Below are 15,929 nucleotides of genomic sequence, written 5' to 3'. Positions count from 1 at the left end.
GAATCCGTGAGCCTATTAATCTGTCAGGCATTTTAAAACACGAGCAACTTCTGCTTGTCAAAAGCAGGGTCACCTCGAGGTACGAAGATGAGCTGCATGCATGGCAGATGCACCTTCCCGTCCCTCTAAGCAGGGTTTAATAGCTGCCTTCAGCTCTGGCAGCTGTTTTCCCCCCGCCATTGCCTGATGATCCCCGAGTGCCACCCCTGCTGCTTGAAGGGCGACAGATGCCACAAACAACAGCAGAAACCCTTCAGCTCCTCTGAAAGTTTGATTGATGTCTTGCAGAAGTTCAGAGCAGGATCCGATGCACAATTGCACAATTTCTGTGAATATCAATCAGGTTTCCATATAGAAGCAGAATCTCAGTAACACTTCATAGCCTGTACTATGAGCAGTTGCTTCAGGGAGGTGGAGGGGGAACTTAAACACCTTTACATACTGTCTCAAATTGGCTGGGGAAGAGTTTAAGACCTCCAAAACAGTGCCTCCCCCATCTCTATCACTTCATATGAAGACAGCATTTGCTGAAGTGCCATGAGCTACATGACAGCGTGAGTCAGACCTCTGAGCACAGGAAGTGCCACTTCAGCCTGAAATATGGTCTAGACGCACTAAAGAAAAGAGATTTTGCTGAGTAGGAGGCCAGAGTCAGGAACTGAGTTAAGGTTGGCTGAGAAGGTCAGAGCAGCCCTCCCACACCTTGAAGACCACCTTGTGGTTAGGATCACAGAATGGCAGGGGTTGGAAGGGACCTCTGGAGATGATCTAGTCCAACCCCCCTGCCAGAGCAGGTTCACCTACAGCATCCAGGCAGGTTTTGAATGTCTCCTGTGCGGGAGACTCCACAACCTCTCTGGGCAGCCTGTTCCAGTGCTCTGCCACCCTCAAGGTAAAGAAGTTCCTCCTCATGTTTAGATGGAACTTCCTATGTTCTAGTTTGTGCCTGTTACCTCTTGTCCCATCACTGGCCAACACTGAAAAAAGGCTGGTCCCATCCTCCTGGCACCCTCCCTTTAAGTATTTGCAAGCATTGATAAGATCCCCCCTTGGTCTTCTCTTCTCTAGACTAAAGAGACTCAAGTCCCTCAGCCTTTCCTCATAAGAAAGATTTCCCAGCCCCCTAATCATCTTTGTAGCTGTTTGCTGTACCTTCTCCAGCAGTTCCCTGTCCCTCTTGAATGGGGGAGCCCAGAACTGGACACAGTCCTCCAGATGTGGCCTCACCAGGGCAGAGTAGAGGGGGAAGATAACTCCCCTCAGTCCACCCTACAGGAGTCATCTTATAGCAAAGAGAAATGGAAAAGTGCAAAAAGTGCATGAGACCAAGGACGGCAGACACCATCCTTCAGTGCTGCAGGAACAAAAGTTAACTCCTCACCCTTTGCTGCCATAAGTAGCAGATGCCTTGACCATAAGTCTTCCTGTACCTCAGCCCATCCTATGCAACATGAAAATATGGCATCTCCTCGTTTTATGCAGTTACTGAGAAGAAAGAAAAAATGCAATTTCTCTAGCCAATTCTTCTCTAAAGCATCACCCCTTCCCCTGTAATTCATGCCTGGCCCAGGCCTGCCTTGCTCTAATATCTCAATACCCATCTCCATCCTTCTCTCCTTACTCTCATCACCATCTCCCAAGTCCTGCTGCTATCAACCCTCTCACAGCTCTGACAAGGTGCTTGCCCTGCAGCTATTTTGCTTTTGAGCTGAGTTTTAAGAGCCCAGGGCTCTGTTGGGAAGAGCAGTGAATTGAGCTGCAGCAACCGGAGGTGGCATTACCTCTCCCTCTGCTGCCTTAGTGCCACCTGGCAGCTGCTGCTGGGGTAATAAAATCAGCAGAGTAGTAGTTAGCAGGAAGCACAGCTTCAGCCACATCATGTATGTTCCCTAGAAAAGCTTAATTGCTCCGTGGGAGCAGCACTCACAGCCCAGGGGCTATAGACTTCTCCAAGAAAGCCAAAACCTTAAATCATCAAACTCGATTTCCTGGGAGAAAAGAAGCTGTATTACTAACAACATCATTTCACATCCCAGGTTATGAGACTTATGCCAGGCACAGCCCCAACATAACCTCTCGGGTGTGCCCCAGAGGAGACAAAGCCAATCATGTTATTTTAATCAACATCTGCAAGCATCCACACTAACCAGGAGGTTAGGAGTGCGGATGCATCTATCCACACTTTGCTGCAGACCCAGTTTAGCACAACAAGCCAGACAAAACATCTAAGGAGGAGGGTTTTGAGGGAGATTGGGCATTTTTCCTTTTGGCATTACCCAGATGTTGCACAGTTCTGGGCATATTCATGCCACAAATTTTTTGTTTAGGCAGATAGATTACTGCTACTGTTTTAGCAAAAGCTACATGGATGAGATAAGGTCCATGTAGCAAGATTAGCAGGGCAAAACAGGAAAGTTAAGATCAAAGCTTGTCAAAAGTTATCGACCTCTGCCAAGTCTCTGCAAGAATTGCTCACTTTATTTCTGAAGGACCATATATGCTACGTTAACACTCTGAATACTCAAAGCAGTTTTCTGGAAACCACCAATTTTACCCTTAACTTTCACAGTCGTTTACACTACAAGTCTGAAAAAGCGTTCTCATTGATAGCACCTGTTTGCACAACAATGCCTATTCCCCTCAGCCAAATCCAAGCCCCAGCTTTCAGAATCATGGGATGCATCTGCTCTTTTTTCCCCACAAAAATCTCTTCAAAAAGCAAGCAAGCTAAACTTAGATTAAAAGAGTTCTTTTGAGCTCATATGATTGGCAATCCAACACTATCAGCTAGCCATGCTAAAAGCCATCTCAGATTTCTCAAATGAGTTCTTAGGCGCAGAAGGCATCAAATTGCAGGACAGTCCTTTTTACTGGTTTTACAGAACAGCACTGCGTTCACCTCACCAGAACATAGGAGCAATGGTATGAAGTACTCCTGCCAGATTCAGCTGCCTCAGAAATTTCACCGAGGGAAAAGCAAAGGCTTGCCTTCTAACATCACTGCTTTAGATATTTTTGTCACTGATCCCGATCCATTCAGAACCAAAATCCAGCAGTTGGCCCCACTCTTAGTGTTTCAAGCCATAAACCTCCCAGAGCCAGCTCTGCTGCAGTCAGACAGTCAAGTGCAGGAGTTGGCAAGTTCTTGTTTTGGAAGAACCCAACAGCTGTTTGCATCCACTTTCTCAGAAGATTTATAAGTCAAAGAAGGACAACAGAAGCAATAATATAAATTCAACAGCTTTTAAAGGTAAGGGGGCATCAACTGGGACATCATCCTAAAAATCAGGTCTGGTTCCTTGAGCATCCCAATGCTCAGATGTAACAGTGTTAAGGAACTCAGAATTAAGCCCTGTATTACCTAAAAACTAGTCATGATACTGGCATTAAGTTAAAAAAAGTCAGCTTCCTCAGATTTTTCCATTTGTGGATTTTCAACTTGCTCTAACCAACAGACACTAAATTTTCAAGAAAGGCATGAAGTTTTAATTGACCTGAGCTAAAGCGATCAGCCTGAGCTTTAAGCTATAAGAGGGCTTGCTTTGTTCCCCAAGTACTGCAGACTTGCAGATTCACTGCGTCACTCAAAATACCCAAATCCCCAACACTGGGTGCAAAAGGAAACTCAATTAATAATGGAGTCTCCACCTCTGTTTTGACCTTTACACTCTGCACAAAAACAGACTCATGTTGCCTCCAAAGGTTAGATAACCTTACGGTTAGTTAATATTGGCAGGGATAAAGCAATCAAAGGATTCAGGTGAGACTAGGAAGAACTTTCTACAAGTGTTATCAGTTCTCCAATCCACACAGTATTCTAGAAAAAAGGATTTAAACAGCATCCTACTCTCACATGCTCACCAAGGCAAGCTTCTGGTCACATCTCATATGCCGATTTCAGCATAATCACCTACTTACCAAAATAGCTCTCCTTTTTCAGACAAAAAAGAGCAACTGTATTGATAGAACAGCATCTTTCAGGTATTTCCCTAAATTCTACATGCTCCTGCTGAGGCTAAACCTCAAAGTTAGGGGGCTACTTATTGTTTTGAATCACAAGTGTCTGAAAAACAGTTGTAAAGAATTCCTTCCTAACAAATTATTCCATTTCACAGACAAGAACAATTGCAGTGCTGTAGCCACAAAGCAATACCCTCTGAAGACTGCTATCAAGTCACATTTTGCAAAGCTGTCTCCCACAAAATTAAAAATTTAAGCCACGTTGATTAAATAAAGTAGTTGTGCATACAGCTGGATGCTTGCGAGAATGTTAAGCTTTTCTTTTGGTTCACAGTCAAGAGATTCCCTGGCAAGGCTCACTATTTTTGTCCTAAGCAGATTTAGCCATTGTGTGGGCAGGCAGCCACATGGCCATGGTTTATGCCAGCCCAGAAGAAGACAACTGGGGGAGTAGGGGTTGTCCACAGACTGTGTTTTGTTGAACTGCTGAGGGTTTGCTGCTGGCAACTCATTGGCAAGAGGGGCCCAGAGCTTACATCCCATGCTTTTGTCAGAAGACCTGCTTTATTAAGCCAAATATTATGGGCTTGGCACAAGTGGACAGTGACTTCCATGGGTCATCTAGATGGAATTTAGAGAAGTGTCCTCCATTCCCAGCCCTTCATGAATAGCTGAAGGGACAGAAGAGCTTCCCCAGTGTTGGGTGATGCTTCTTGGCTCATAAGCAGTCACTTTGAGCCCATGAGATATGGGTTTGCAGCCTTTTGGAGCAATAGCCACCTGCTATAGAGATATCAATCCGTTACCTAAGCTTTCAGAGTGCTTCAAGACCACAGATTAAACCACAAGCTCTTCTTAAAAAAAAAAAAAGAAAAAAAAGAGAGAGAGAGAGAGAGAGAGAGAGAGAGAGAGAGAAAGTGTCTAGCAGGCGAGTCACCAAGACCAGACCTGCATCCTTTAAATAACAGATCTCTCCAATACTGGCCAGCCATAACTTCAGTCGCATGTTTTCAACCCTTCAAGTCATTTTTTTGTCACAAAGAACCAGATGGAAATACAAAGTTTCCCCTGCCACTTCAGCAATAATTCATAACAGAACTGAAAGAACTGATCTGCTACAAAAAAAAAAAACACACACACAAACCCAGGCACTTTTGAATTAATTCCAGTATTGTATTTTGCAGCCAGACTTCTAGGAAATGTTGTGAATAATCCAAGTAATTCAGTGGGGCTTTGTTTTTATTTTTTGTTTTGTTTTTACAAAACATAGCAGCACGTGGAATTTCAGTTCTGTACCAGAATCCACAGAAATCAGGAGTGTTCATTTCATTTTAGGCCTCTTGATAGACAGTTCTCAGAAATGAAAATCTGCAAGAGACCTGCAAGCCACCCCATCAGGCTCTCTATAGGTAGAAGCAGTGCATCTCCCACTGGTAAACTGTGCATCTCATCAGGGGAAACCCATTGCGAAAGGATTTGTTTCACGAAGACATTGAGATTAATCTTCTTGTTAGGCAAACAATTCCAAGACAGATAAAGACAAATTTAAAAGAAAAAAAAAAAAAAAAAAAAACAGACAACCCACAGCACACATACCAAACTGAACTGCAAACTGAAAAACAAAAACAAGCAGATAAAATATATCCAAACATCCCAAGCCAGGCTGGGGCCTTGGGGCCCTTCAACACAACTGCAATTTATTGTGCCAGCAAAAGCAATTAATAAGTCAGAGGAGACCAAGCAGTGAGGGATTTGCTCTGGAAGACAAAAATTTATGCTGCAATATCTGTTGAGCCAGCGTTAAAACAATGCAACAATTCAAGTATCCCCAGCACTACACTGGGACTCCATCCTTTGGATTTTGCAAGAGGAACTAGAAAGCCTCCAGTTGTGTCTTATCAGGGAAAGTTCCTGGGTCAATTAAAAAGCTCATCACGCATTGGCAGATTTTAATCACTCAAAGCTAACACCAATGCCTTTCGAGCTAATCCACTTGTGGCAGGCACTGGGTACTCCCCCCCTACCACCAAGGAGGGTGCAGGAGGCTGACAGCCAAGAGACAATGTGCTGCTTGATGAGTAGTTATTCTGAACATTGATTGCTGAGCTGCATTTCATCAGAACTCCAATTATCTTCAGGTTTGGATCGGGTCTACGCAATCATCTCATTAGTCACTTAAATTCACCAGGAAGAAAACTCATTTGACAAACCCACCTTGCTATAGATTCACATGACTTAAACACACAGCCTGCTCATGGGGTGGGTTAGGGGGACAGCAAACATCACTGGACCATGCCAGATTTTGTTCATTTGCTTGTGCAAGAGGCTTGTTCCACAGACTCAAGACAATGAGTAAAAAGATGGATTTTCATCAGCAAGATATGTTAAAGTACAACTATTAAAACTGACAGAATACATAGACTGAAAACAGAACATGGCCAACAGCTGCCATCATACCTGCTGCCACCACACCCTCCATCAGAAACTTTTAACTGGCCAGGCAAATTTATTCCTTTATTTTTCCTTTTAGTGTTGCTTCTACAAAAGCTTTCAGCCTGAAGAAGAGAAGGCTCCAGGGAGATCTTATTGTGGCCTTCCAGTACCTGAAGGGTACAGGAGAGACGAGGAAGGACTTTTTACTAGGGCATGTAGTGATAGGATGAGGGGGAATGGCTTTAAACCGGAAGAGGGCAGGTTCAGACTGAACATGAGGAAGAAGTTTTTCACTTTGAGGGTGGTAAGGCACTGGAACAGGTTGCCCAGAGAGGTTGTTGAGGCCCCATCCCTGGAGGTGTTCAAGGCCAGGCTGGACGTGGCCTTGGGCAACCTGGTCTAGTGGGAGGTGTCCCTGCCTATGGCAGGGGGGTTGGAACTTGATCTTCAAGGTCCTTTCCAACCTAAACCATTCTATGATTCTATGAAAAGCAAGCTACTAAACAGACTTCCCCCCCCCCCCCGCCATAGTGCATGCGTTTACCTTATGCAATGCACTAAAGACCACAAAAGTGGCTTTCAATCATGTTCTTCCAGCAATAGGGGAAAACAAGAGTACGCTGGAAACAAGCACTTGGAGCTAAAGAGATGGGCTCTTTTGATTAACTTTCCAGATTTTTAGCCAGTTAAGAGGTTATCTAATAGGTTGATACATGGTTGGGACCATAATAACCCTTTCAGCTCCCAGAACATTCATACGTTAACAGCCATTGACTAGAAAATCCTTCCTGGACTTTCCTCAGCAATTAACAGAGCTACAAATTATTAAATACTTCACTAAGTTTTTATGAACAGTAAATATCTAGGAAATTTTACAAAACACTGCTTTGGTGCTGCAGCCAAGATTACCCTCACTACAACAGTTTAAACAAAAACTGAAGTCTCACCTTTAAATTTTAGCATTGCTGCAGCTGATACTGAGAACACAACAAGGGGAAGAAAAAAGTTCGCTGGCAGACACAGTCTCTGAACAGAGCCTCAGATATAGTCAGAAACAAAAACATCCTAATTACTAAGGATACAGAAAACCATATGTATATGCAAGATCTCTGGAGGAGATAAGGAAAAAGCTCGACTGTGCAAAGAGCAATAGTATCAAAAGATGTTTCTCTACTGAGAAAACGGAAAAACATAAGTGCTAAGAGAATCAAAGAGAGGTTTATTTTTTTTCCTTTGCCCCCCCCCCCCCACCACCACCACACAGTTTAGGGGATTATGGTTTTTTATTCTAAGGGTGGGGCAAGAGCATCTCCTGGTCTCCATAATGAACTGGCAGACCTGAACAAGTGGTGCCAAGAAACAGCTTAATGATTACATAGCTCTGTTTCAAAACAAGCAGTTTTGAAACTATGTGAAAAGGTAACTTATTTCACTATGGTTTCGTCTCGCCCTGATTAAGTTTATGGTTAAGTCTTCAAGAATCTGAGTGCATGAAACTTCTGTACAGAGAGCCAAAGCACTGCTTCACAGAAGGATGTGAATATTCACACTGGCAAGCCCCAAGATGCGCTGTCCATATATTCTGTGCAGAAGCACACAAGCTCTCAGTTAAATCAGGCAGTAAAAGGTGACTCATCGCTCAACAGCAACTGAACTTTTAAGAAAGGTCAGTTGGTAATGAGGAACAAGAATGACAGAAGATTTGAGTGTGAAATAGTCGAGAGATCATTTTCTATCACAATTAATATAGCATCCAATACTGCATGCAGGCTGAAGAGGAACTTGCAAGCAACCTTCCCTCTTTCCCCCAAACTGTATAGAAGCATAACAGGAAAGAAGTTTCACAATGTCATTTATGGTTGCTCTAAGGTGCCATCTACTTAAGACAAAGGAGGAAGCTGAGTAGTAACACAAATAGGGCAGAAATAAATGCTCACTGCCATGGCACCAAGTTGACAAAAAAGCTTATCTCATAGGATAGCTTTGGACAGGGAATGCCGCAACTACAAATGTGTTCTAAAGTCATCCAGATATCTGCCTGGTTTTTGTTTTTCTGTTTGGACAGTTTGAGGAAGACAAGACATTGAGTCCTGGGAGGGGCCGTGTAGAGCTTTTCCACATAAGATGCTAGAACAGACGGCTGTGCATGTTCCCTCTGGCAGGAGGGCTTGGGATGAAGTAGGTGGCACAAGACGATGGCCACCTCTGTCCCTCCTCTGAATCATACAGCAGCATTTCTCACCAAGCCTTTACTGCTGCTTTCAGCCAGAAGCTAAAGACATGTCATCTCTCCAGGTCCCAGCCTGGATCACCCTCTTACATTCCCAGTCCTCAAGAAACACCAACCACATCCCAAGGGGCCACAAGCAAGCCAGGGAAGGTAGGATGCGGGGCTACCCAGACCTCATGCCCTACATGACCTTGGAAAACCTGCAAATACCAGAGAAATAAAACCTCCCTGAGGTCAGGCATAATTTCTGCCCTTCTGCTACTCAATCCAGCCTTCAGAAAAGACATTTTACTAGAGGTGAAAGTACTCGCTTCCAATTTTATCCTTTTACTCCTAGAAATTGGCTCCACGTAACACTTGCAGAGAAGGCAAGCGAGCCAATGCCAAAGGAAGTGCTGTCAATAGCAATGCCGGATCTACTGCAGCTGACATCAGGCAGACATTCAGCTTCCCCTTCCTATATGTTAACCTAAGACTTGGACCCCTGGAAGAAGAAAGATGATCCTTTTGACAGCTACAAGCATCTATAGGCCTAAATAACTGGAGTATTTTAGTCTTCTGCTCTCATCATTTGGAAGCCCTGAATAGTCCAAGCAATGCACCTTCTCCAGGGCAAGAAACCTTAGGCCCTTAAAGGGTACATCCTGAAGGGGCTGGTCTTAAGTTGAACTCTCAAGATAATCTCTCCCTAACAACACTCACACATGCTATTTCTCCAAAACCAGTAGAGAACTTGGGATCTCACTGCACTTCAAGTTTGGCTGTACGATACTTCAGCCCTTTACGAGTCCAATATCCCCAAGAACTCAGCCACCTTTGATGGAGATGATCCAAGTTTCCAAACTCCACAACTTAATCTTGCTTCAAAGAACAAATCTTAGACAGCACTTCACACTAAAAGATGCATTTACCAGAGCCATCCAACATTTGCCTGATACTCTTGGCAGGATGTCTCCAAAGGGATCTGACACCTACACATGATCCCCACTCCAGAAAAAGACAAGCAAATACATCTGCCAGCCTGTTTCACAGGAAAACGTCATGAAAGAACTTGAAAAACAAGGAGCCACCCAGAATAGTCACTGATGACAACGAAGATGATTATTTACCGCTTTGAATATCTAGAACATCTACAGGATTTAAAAGCACATAGTCTGTTTCCAGTGCAAGATTACACAACTACCGTGCAAGACGGTCTTTGCATGCTGCTTAAGCTAAATGGATTTTTTATCGCCTGTTTCAAATTCTCAGCTAACCCTATAGTGCAGCTCTCTCTCCAATAAGGCAATACTAGGCACAAAGAAGTCAAATAATACTTGCCGCTCTCTTCAAAGAAGTATCCATTTCTTGACATCGCTGCTGGTGGAGACTCTAGAAAGATAGGGAAAAAAGGAAACATAAGAATCATCAAGATGCTGAATATCTTCACCTTACCACTAAACTCTCTGTAAGCCTGGATTGCAGCAGAACGCCAGCCCCAAAATACTGCAGGCAACAGATTTTCCTGAATGTGGCAATTTTAACCTTTTGTTTCTTGACTTTAACATTTACCAGAATATCCTATACAATCACAGTCACTGCTTGAAAGAAGTACTCAGACATCCTGGGCTGGGACCACAAAACAGCAAGACTAAAGATCAGGACAAGCCTCATCTCAGTAACCTATCAAACCTGAACAAGTGCCTCCAAAAATATTAAGAGCTAAGCATCTGTGAGGCTTTTATAAAAAATATACAAGCCACAATGAAGTCCAGGTTGTATCTTATGCTCAGATAAAAAGAACCAGTTTGTTTTAGAAGACAACAACTCAATTTAGAGGAGATTGGGATTTCACATCCTATTCTGCTGCTCCTAATTTTGGATATCCCAAAAGAGTGCTTGGCACTTGAAGATAAGCACCAGAACACTGTAGCCTTCCTTGGCCTGCTTCCTGAGCAGGGGTCTTGCAGCAAACACCATTGGCACCAATGGGGTCTCATGAGGAAGCCACAAACGGGAAATGACACTGACCAAGAGCGAACCCACACACACAGCAGCACCAGGACCAAATAACCATGATTCTTTATGGAACATACTTTATTTGTTAGTGAGTCAGTTCTGCAATTAATTGCTGGCAAATTGAGTACTTACCATGCAAAGAGGTGTACAAACAGCACAGGAGCACCTGCTTTCGGGTGCGATCAAAGTCTGGTACCCAAGCCCAGCCTGGCTGTTTTTAATACTAACAGTATTTGACAGTTCAGACTGCGTGGGCTAGAAGCACCAGCTTTTCTGTACAGGTGCATGTCCTATTTTACAGTGAGCTAACAGAGCTCCTTATTTCAAGCCTTGAGCAAGAGTCACCAAAGCAGTCCCTTAGAAATCTGCTACTAGATGCTGCCTCTTTATAGTCTTCTTCCCAGCCAAAATGCAATCAGAAAGAGGAATAGGTTTGCTCTGTCTTTCCCTACTTCATTAGGTTAATCAAACATTACCTACGCAAGCCTGGGATGAATTTGGGCCAACAAGGAAAGAGGTTTTGCCTGCTTTATTGTTCTACAGATTAGGCTTCCTGCTTTTCGTTTGAGGCATGAAACTGTTTCCCAAAGACCCTTTCTCTACCCCATAACTTTTGGCTTACAGGTTACGTACTTCCCACACACACACACTTTACAGTATGCCACATTGTCAAGCATCATAATTCATCCTGGTCCATTGGGAGCCTTTGTGCACCACCGATGGCAGCACCTTCCAGCCCTAACACTTGTCACAGCCCAGCACGGATGAGACCTTTCAAGTGCAGATAGCATTTGACTGCACAGGTTCCTGGAGGGACACCCTGATGACCATTAAAAAAAAAACAAACACAAAAACAACCAACAAACCACAACACGCAAACCCAAGGGCAATTCAAGCGTCTGGTCCAAGAGAGAAACACAATGTTCCAAGTTCATCCCAGAACAATGAGTTGGAGGAACAAATGCACCGTGGCCAAGGGGCACCCATTACACGAGTCAATTGTTTCCCTCCACCTGGAAGGGAAGGAGAAGATCCATCCAGACTGATTAGCACACTAATGATCAAAGGAAAGTTTTTAAAAGAGGCTCTTATTGTGTAATGATTGCATTTACGTATTTCAGAGAAACAAACAGAATACGCCTAGGCAGACAGATTACCCAAGGAACTGACATCCCCACCAGGATGGTATATCAATTTCTCATTTCTATTATGGCTTCTAAGGGAGCCTCAAGCAACATGTTCATCCTTCACTAGGCAAAATGAGACACTGTTTGCTTTTTCTTTAACTGAACACACCTATTTCTATGGGTTGATAATGCCTAATGAACAAGAATTCAGAGCTGGTTGCTTTCTTCATTAGAAATACCTTCTAACTGCAGCATTGCCCAGGTTGACATCACACCTTTACGGGAGACCCTGGTTTGCTCGCTGCTTGCACTAGGCATGAAAAGGGCAAGGCTGGGGTATTACAACAGGTAGTGCCATTTCATTAGGTGGCACTCGTTCCTCTGAGTCACTAATGAGCAACAGTCCCCTAGGCAACATGCCCAGGCAATTATGTTGGAGGTGCTGTTTTTCAGATGAGTCATAAAACGGAGGTCTTAACCTTGTAATTAAAGATGCAATGGCACGTTTGGGGAAAAAAAAAAAAAAAAAAAGTCAGGCGTTCACCCTACTATGTCCTGGCTGAAGTCCAGCAGTGGCAATTTGTCTTCTCCCTACGTAATGCTGTCCCATAGCGCCAATGAGATTCAGACTTCAAACCAGCCTTGTTGGAGCCTTCTGAAAAGTTGTTACAACTCCCACGGAAGGGGCTACGTACATTAACATCAGGAATGGTGTGTAACTATGCCCATGAGGCAAAAGGTGATGGGGGTGTTTACACAAGCCCAGAGACACACACAGAGCTATGGGACTAGCTTAAAGGTCAACACGTTAGCAGAAGTACAGGTAGGAAGAGCAGACTGAGGACTACATCATCTGCATCTCTGAGAATCTAGAGAAAGCGGTATCCATCTAACTTTTTAACTGAGCAGAACAAAGGAGACGGGTTTGGGAGAGAGCACAATTAATATCTTTCCTCCTTACGCATCAGCCCTCTTCTCCCCATATTTCCTCAATCAGTTTAGCACAAGCAAGTATAGTCATGTTCATGGGATGCTAGTTAAGGACAGGGCCAGCTAGACTGTGCTTAAGTACACGCTCAGTAGCAGTCAGCAAGGCAAACACATCAGCAGGCTCCACATGCCTCTCCTTTCACAAGGCTTATGGGATATTAATATCCAAGGTATCAGCTCCTTAGTCATGTTTTGCTGAAGACAGGAGCAATGGGTTTGAGTTGTGCAGAACTGACAGCAGAGTCCTCTCTTCTCTAGCAATAAGGTACATACCCATAGCCTGACATACACACACCCCCCAACCTGCATTTCCTCTCCCCATCTCACCTCCACTCTTGAAAAAAAGAGCTCAACCAAGGGGCAGTTATAAAACACTGCAGTAATCGATGCAATTGTTTATCTTAGGGAAACCTAGGCAGGAATACGAGTCTCCAGATACATTACAGATCAACATTACAATGCTCCAGCATTTGCCTGAAGTTGCAGAAGTGTTTCCATGAAGTATAAAAATCAGTCCCTGTGTTAGCCTCTGCAGGCTGGAGGAAGAGACCTACAGCCTGGAGAGCACTTTTACTACATGGTGGAAGTTTGCCCTCTCCACACCTGCACACCAAGGGAAGTCCCTCAAATCCCCCAAAGCCACATTGACAGTTGGTTTCCTCCAGGTTTTCTTTCAGATTTCAACAATTAAAGAGATACAAACAAATCAATTTCAGCAAGACATAAGGTCAGGCTTCTAGAGACAAAGCTGGAAAGCATTACCCTGAGGAGCTAAGATACACAACACAGCAAATTCACTCTTGTACCTCTAGTATCTCTCACAGAAAGGTTTATGTCCTTGCACTCCAGTCTGCTTTCTGATCCAATACGTACAAGGACAGCCAGACGCCAGACCAAGATACCAACTTCTATTATCTGCCAAAAAGCACGTGGTATAGCTCTTTTGACAATTTAAGCAGTGCTCTTTGTTTTTCAGACTTAATTTACTCCAGCAAATAAGTTTCTAATGCCACCCCACCTTATTCCCTACAGGGATGTCTATTAGATGAGACCAAATTGGACAGGCATTAAAAGTGTCACTACTTACTTGCTTTTTTAGAGAAAAGCTTCTGACTAGTTTCTCATCACTTCACAAGCATTGAATTCAAAGGTAAAAGTGAAGAGCTGAAGTACTGAAGTGCAGCAAAATGGAAAACAAAGCGTGTTTGTTTAGACTCAGGGATACAGATTAAGATTTTGGAAGTCACTTCCTTTTTACTTGAAGCTATTGCAGTGAGTCCAAGAGCCACCAACGGGGAGGTATACAAAGTTTACTTCTTAACTGGTAGGAAAATCAAGTTTGCTGTCATTTAAGGTGCTTGGTCTTTGGACTAGGATGAATCAGATGATCTGCAGAGGGAAGTATCAGACTAGAAGTGGGTATACTTCCTGATTTCTTACATTCTTACCATTTTTACATTTGCATTTAACAACAAAAACAGACAAAACCCTACCATGCTGTCCTCCATTATTAAATTCCTAGGGGAAATGTGTCTCAGATCTAATAACCCATTTTAACTCTCTTGTTTTAAGGTTAGTAATAAGTTCTCTTGAGCCTTGCAATATTAGTGGATTACAAATAAAAACACATTCTCTGGATACTTCAGTAACTCAATTACGATGTTCTGCTGCTGGCATCTTCCAAGTAAACAGCCCTCTGCAGCACAAGCCTTATATTGAAGCAAAACGTAGCTCTCTAATAAGTTTTCTACAAGCAGTACTTACAGACTTCAGCTTTTACAATTTCCCTCCAGTAAGACTCTTCAAGTTCTAGTGTCTCAATATTTAATTGCAGTTTACTTTGAGAAAACACCATTCTGAAAGAGTTATTGGAAAGGTACTTTTTCATTTACAGGACCTTTAATATTGGCTGTTCTTGGGTTGTCTCTGAACATAGGCAGCCTGTACACCCTGAGCATTTAGGTATACCATAAGTACTGATGGGAAAATATTGGCTACCTTCATCATCTTTGTGTGTGTGCTCCAATATCCTAATTTCTACTGCTTTGCAACATCTTGCCTTAAAGTTGATAAAACAAAACACTTGAGTCTGAGCAAGAAGTTACAACAAAAAAATCACCTGTTCAGCTGAAAAAGCCTTTAGACTTTCCCAATTTCCTCCCAGGAGGAATTACCAATTCTCAGCATGACAGACTGAACTGCTTAGTTATCTGGAGGGAGGGGGGGAAGGGGGGAAGGCACAAAGCTACTTTCCAGGAGACAATTCAGCATTTCAGGCTCTAGTTTTGAAGCAGGGTTTTGGCTACTTCGAGCTGACTTCCAGGAGTTTGGTAAGAGTGTCCATCACTACCGTTAAATAGTTGGGTACCAGCTTCCCTGCACGATGGGGAATGTTGCAGTTGGTTGCACCACCTCAAACAGATCCAGCCTGAACAAGTGTATTGGCTCATCTAAGACTTAGATCTGGAGAAAGATGACAAGGCTATCCCTATCCAAGGCTCCATCAGACCTGATATTTAATATTAAACTCTGACCTCGCTTGTATTCTTTGTTCTCTGCACCCCACCATGAATTAACATCACAGGACAAGGGAGCGTGCAGCAGCACAAGTGACCAGAGAGCTGCACCCAGGTTCATGCAATTTGGGGCAGGGGAAGAGCCACAATTTGTGTGTTTCAAATACCTAATCAAACTATGCTGCTCCCCTCCTCCACCCGAAGTCAGCAGAAAAACCAGACAGACTTAAGAGGGAAAAAGAAAACCCCACCACACGCACAAGGAATAATATCCCAAGGCAAACCTGCCGGAGAGAACTTTTTTCTTTCTTTAATTATGTGGAACATTGCTGAAAGGAGCCTGCAGTTGAGAGTTTAAAAATCTTTGTATGTAGCAAGAGCTCGACAGCAGGAAGATGAGAAAGCCTCAAACTCCTTTCGTAACACAACTGCATCGCCGCAGAATAGGAAAAAAGCTCACAGACAGCAAATCTGATCACACTGACTAGCTGATCAGTTCCAAGTATATCAATATTGCAGGATCCTCCCACAGAGCTTCACTTGTGCTCTTAAAACATGAGATTTTGGCAGTTTTCAGGGAAGAACTGAGCACCGAGGTCTCCTAGTGGAGACATTTGCTGCAAATTATTTAAAACCACCGAAGTCAGCAAGAATGAATGGACAGCAGCATGCAAA

General features: G+C 43.5%; 1 protein-coding gene across 1 annotated transcript in view; it reads right to left on the bottom strand.

The window, feature by feature from the left end:
* The window catches only part of SLC4A11 (solute carrier family 4 member 11), a gene marked incomplete at both ends in the record, with an annotated part of 90,403 nt that overhangs the window by 67,149 nt on the left and 7,325 nt on the right, over positions 1 to 15,929 (bottom strand). Inside the window, one exon of the mRNA XM_082482777.1 lies at positions 9,944 to 9,994. Coding sequence (XP_082338903.1) covers positions 9,944 to 9,994 — 51 coding nt within the window. The remainder of the gene's footprint in view (positions 1 to 9,943; positions 9,995 to 15,929) is intronic.

The sequence above is a fragment of the Vanellus vanellus genome, assembly GCF_965231255.1.
Source record: "Vanellus vanellus genome assembly, chromosome: 4".
Classification (NCBI taxonomy): domain Eukaryota; kingdom Metazoa; phylum Chordata; class Aves; order Charadriiformes; family Charadriidae; genus Vanellus; species Vanellus vanellus.
Note: the sequence above shows the minus strand (reverse complement) of the source record. Positions and strands in the feature narration are given on the sequence as shown.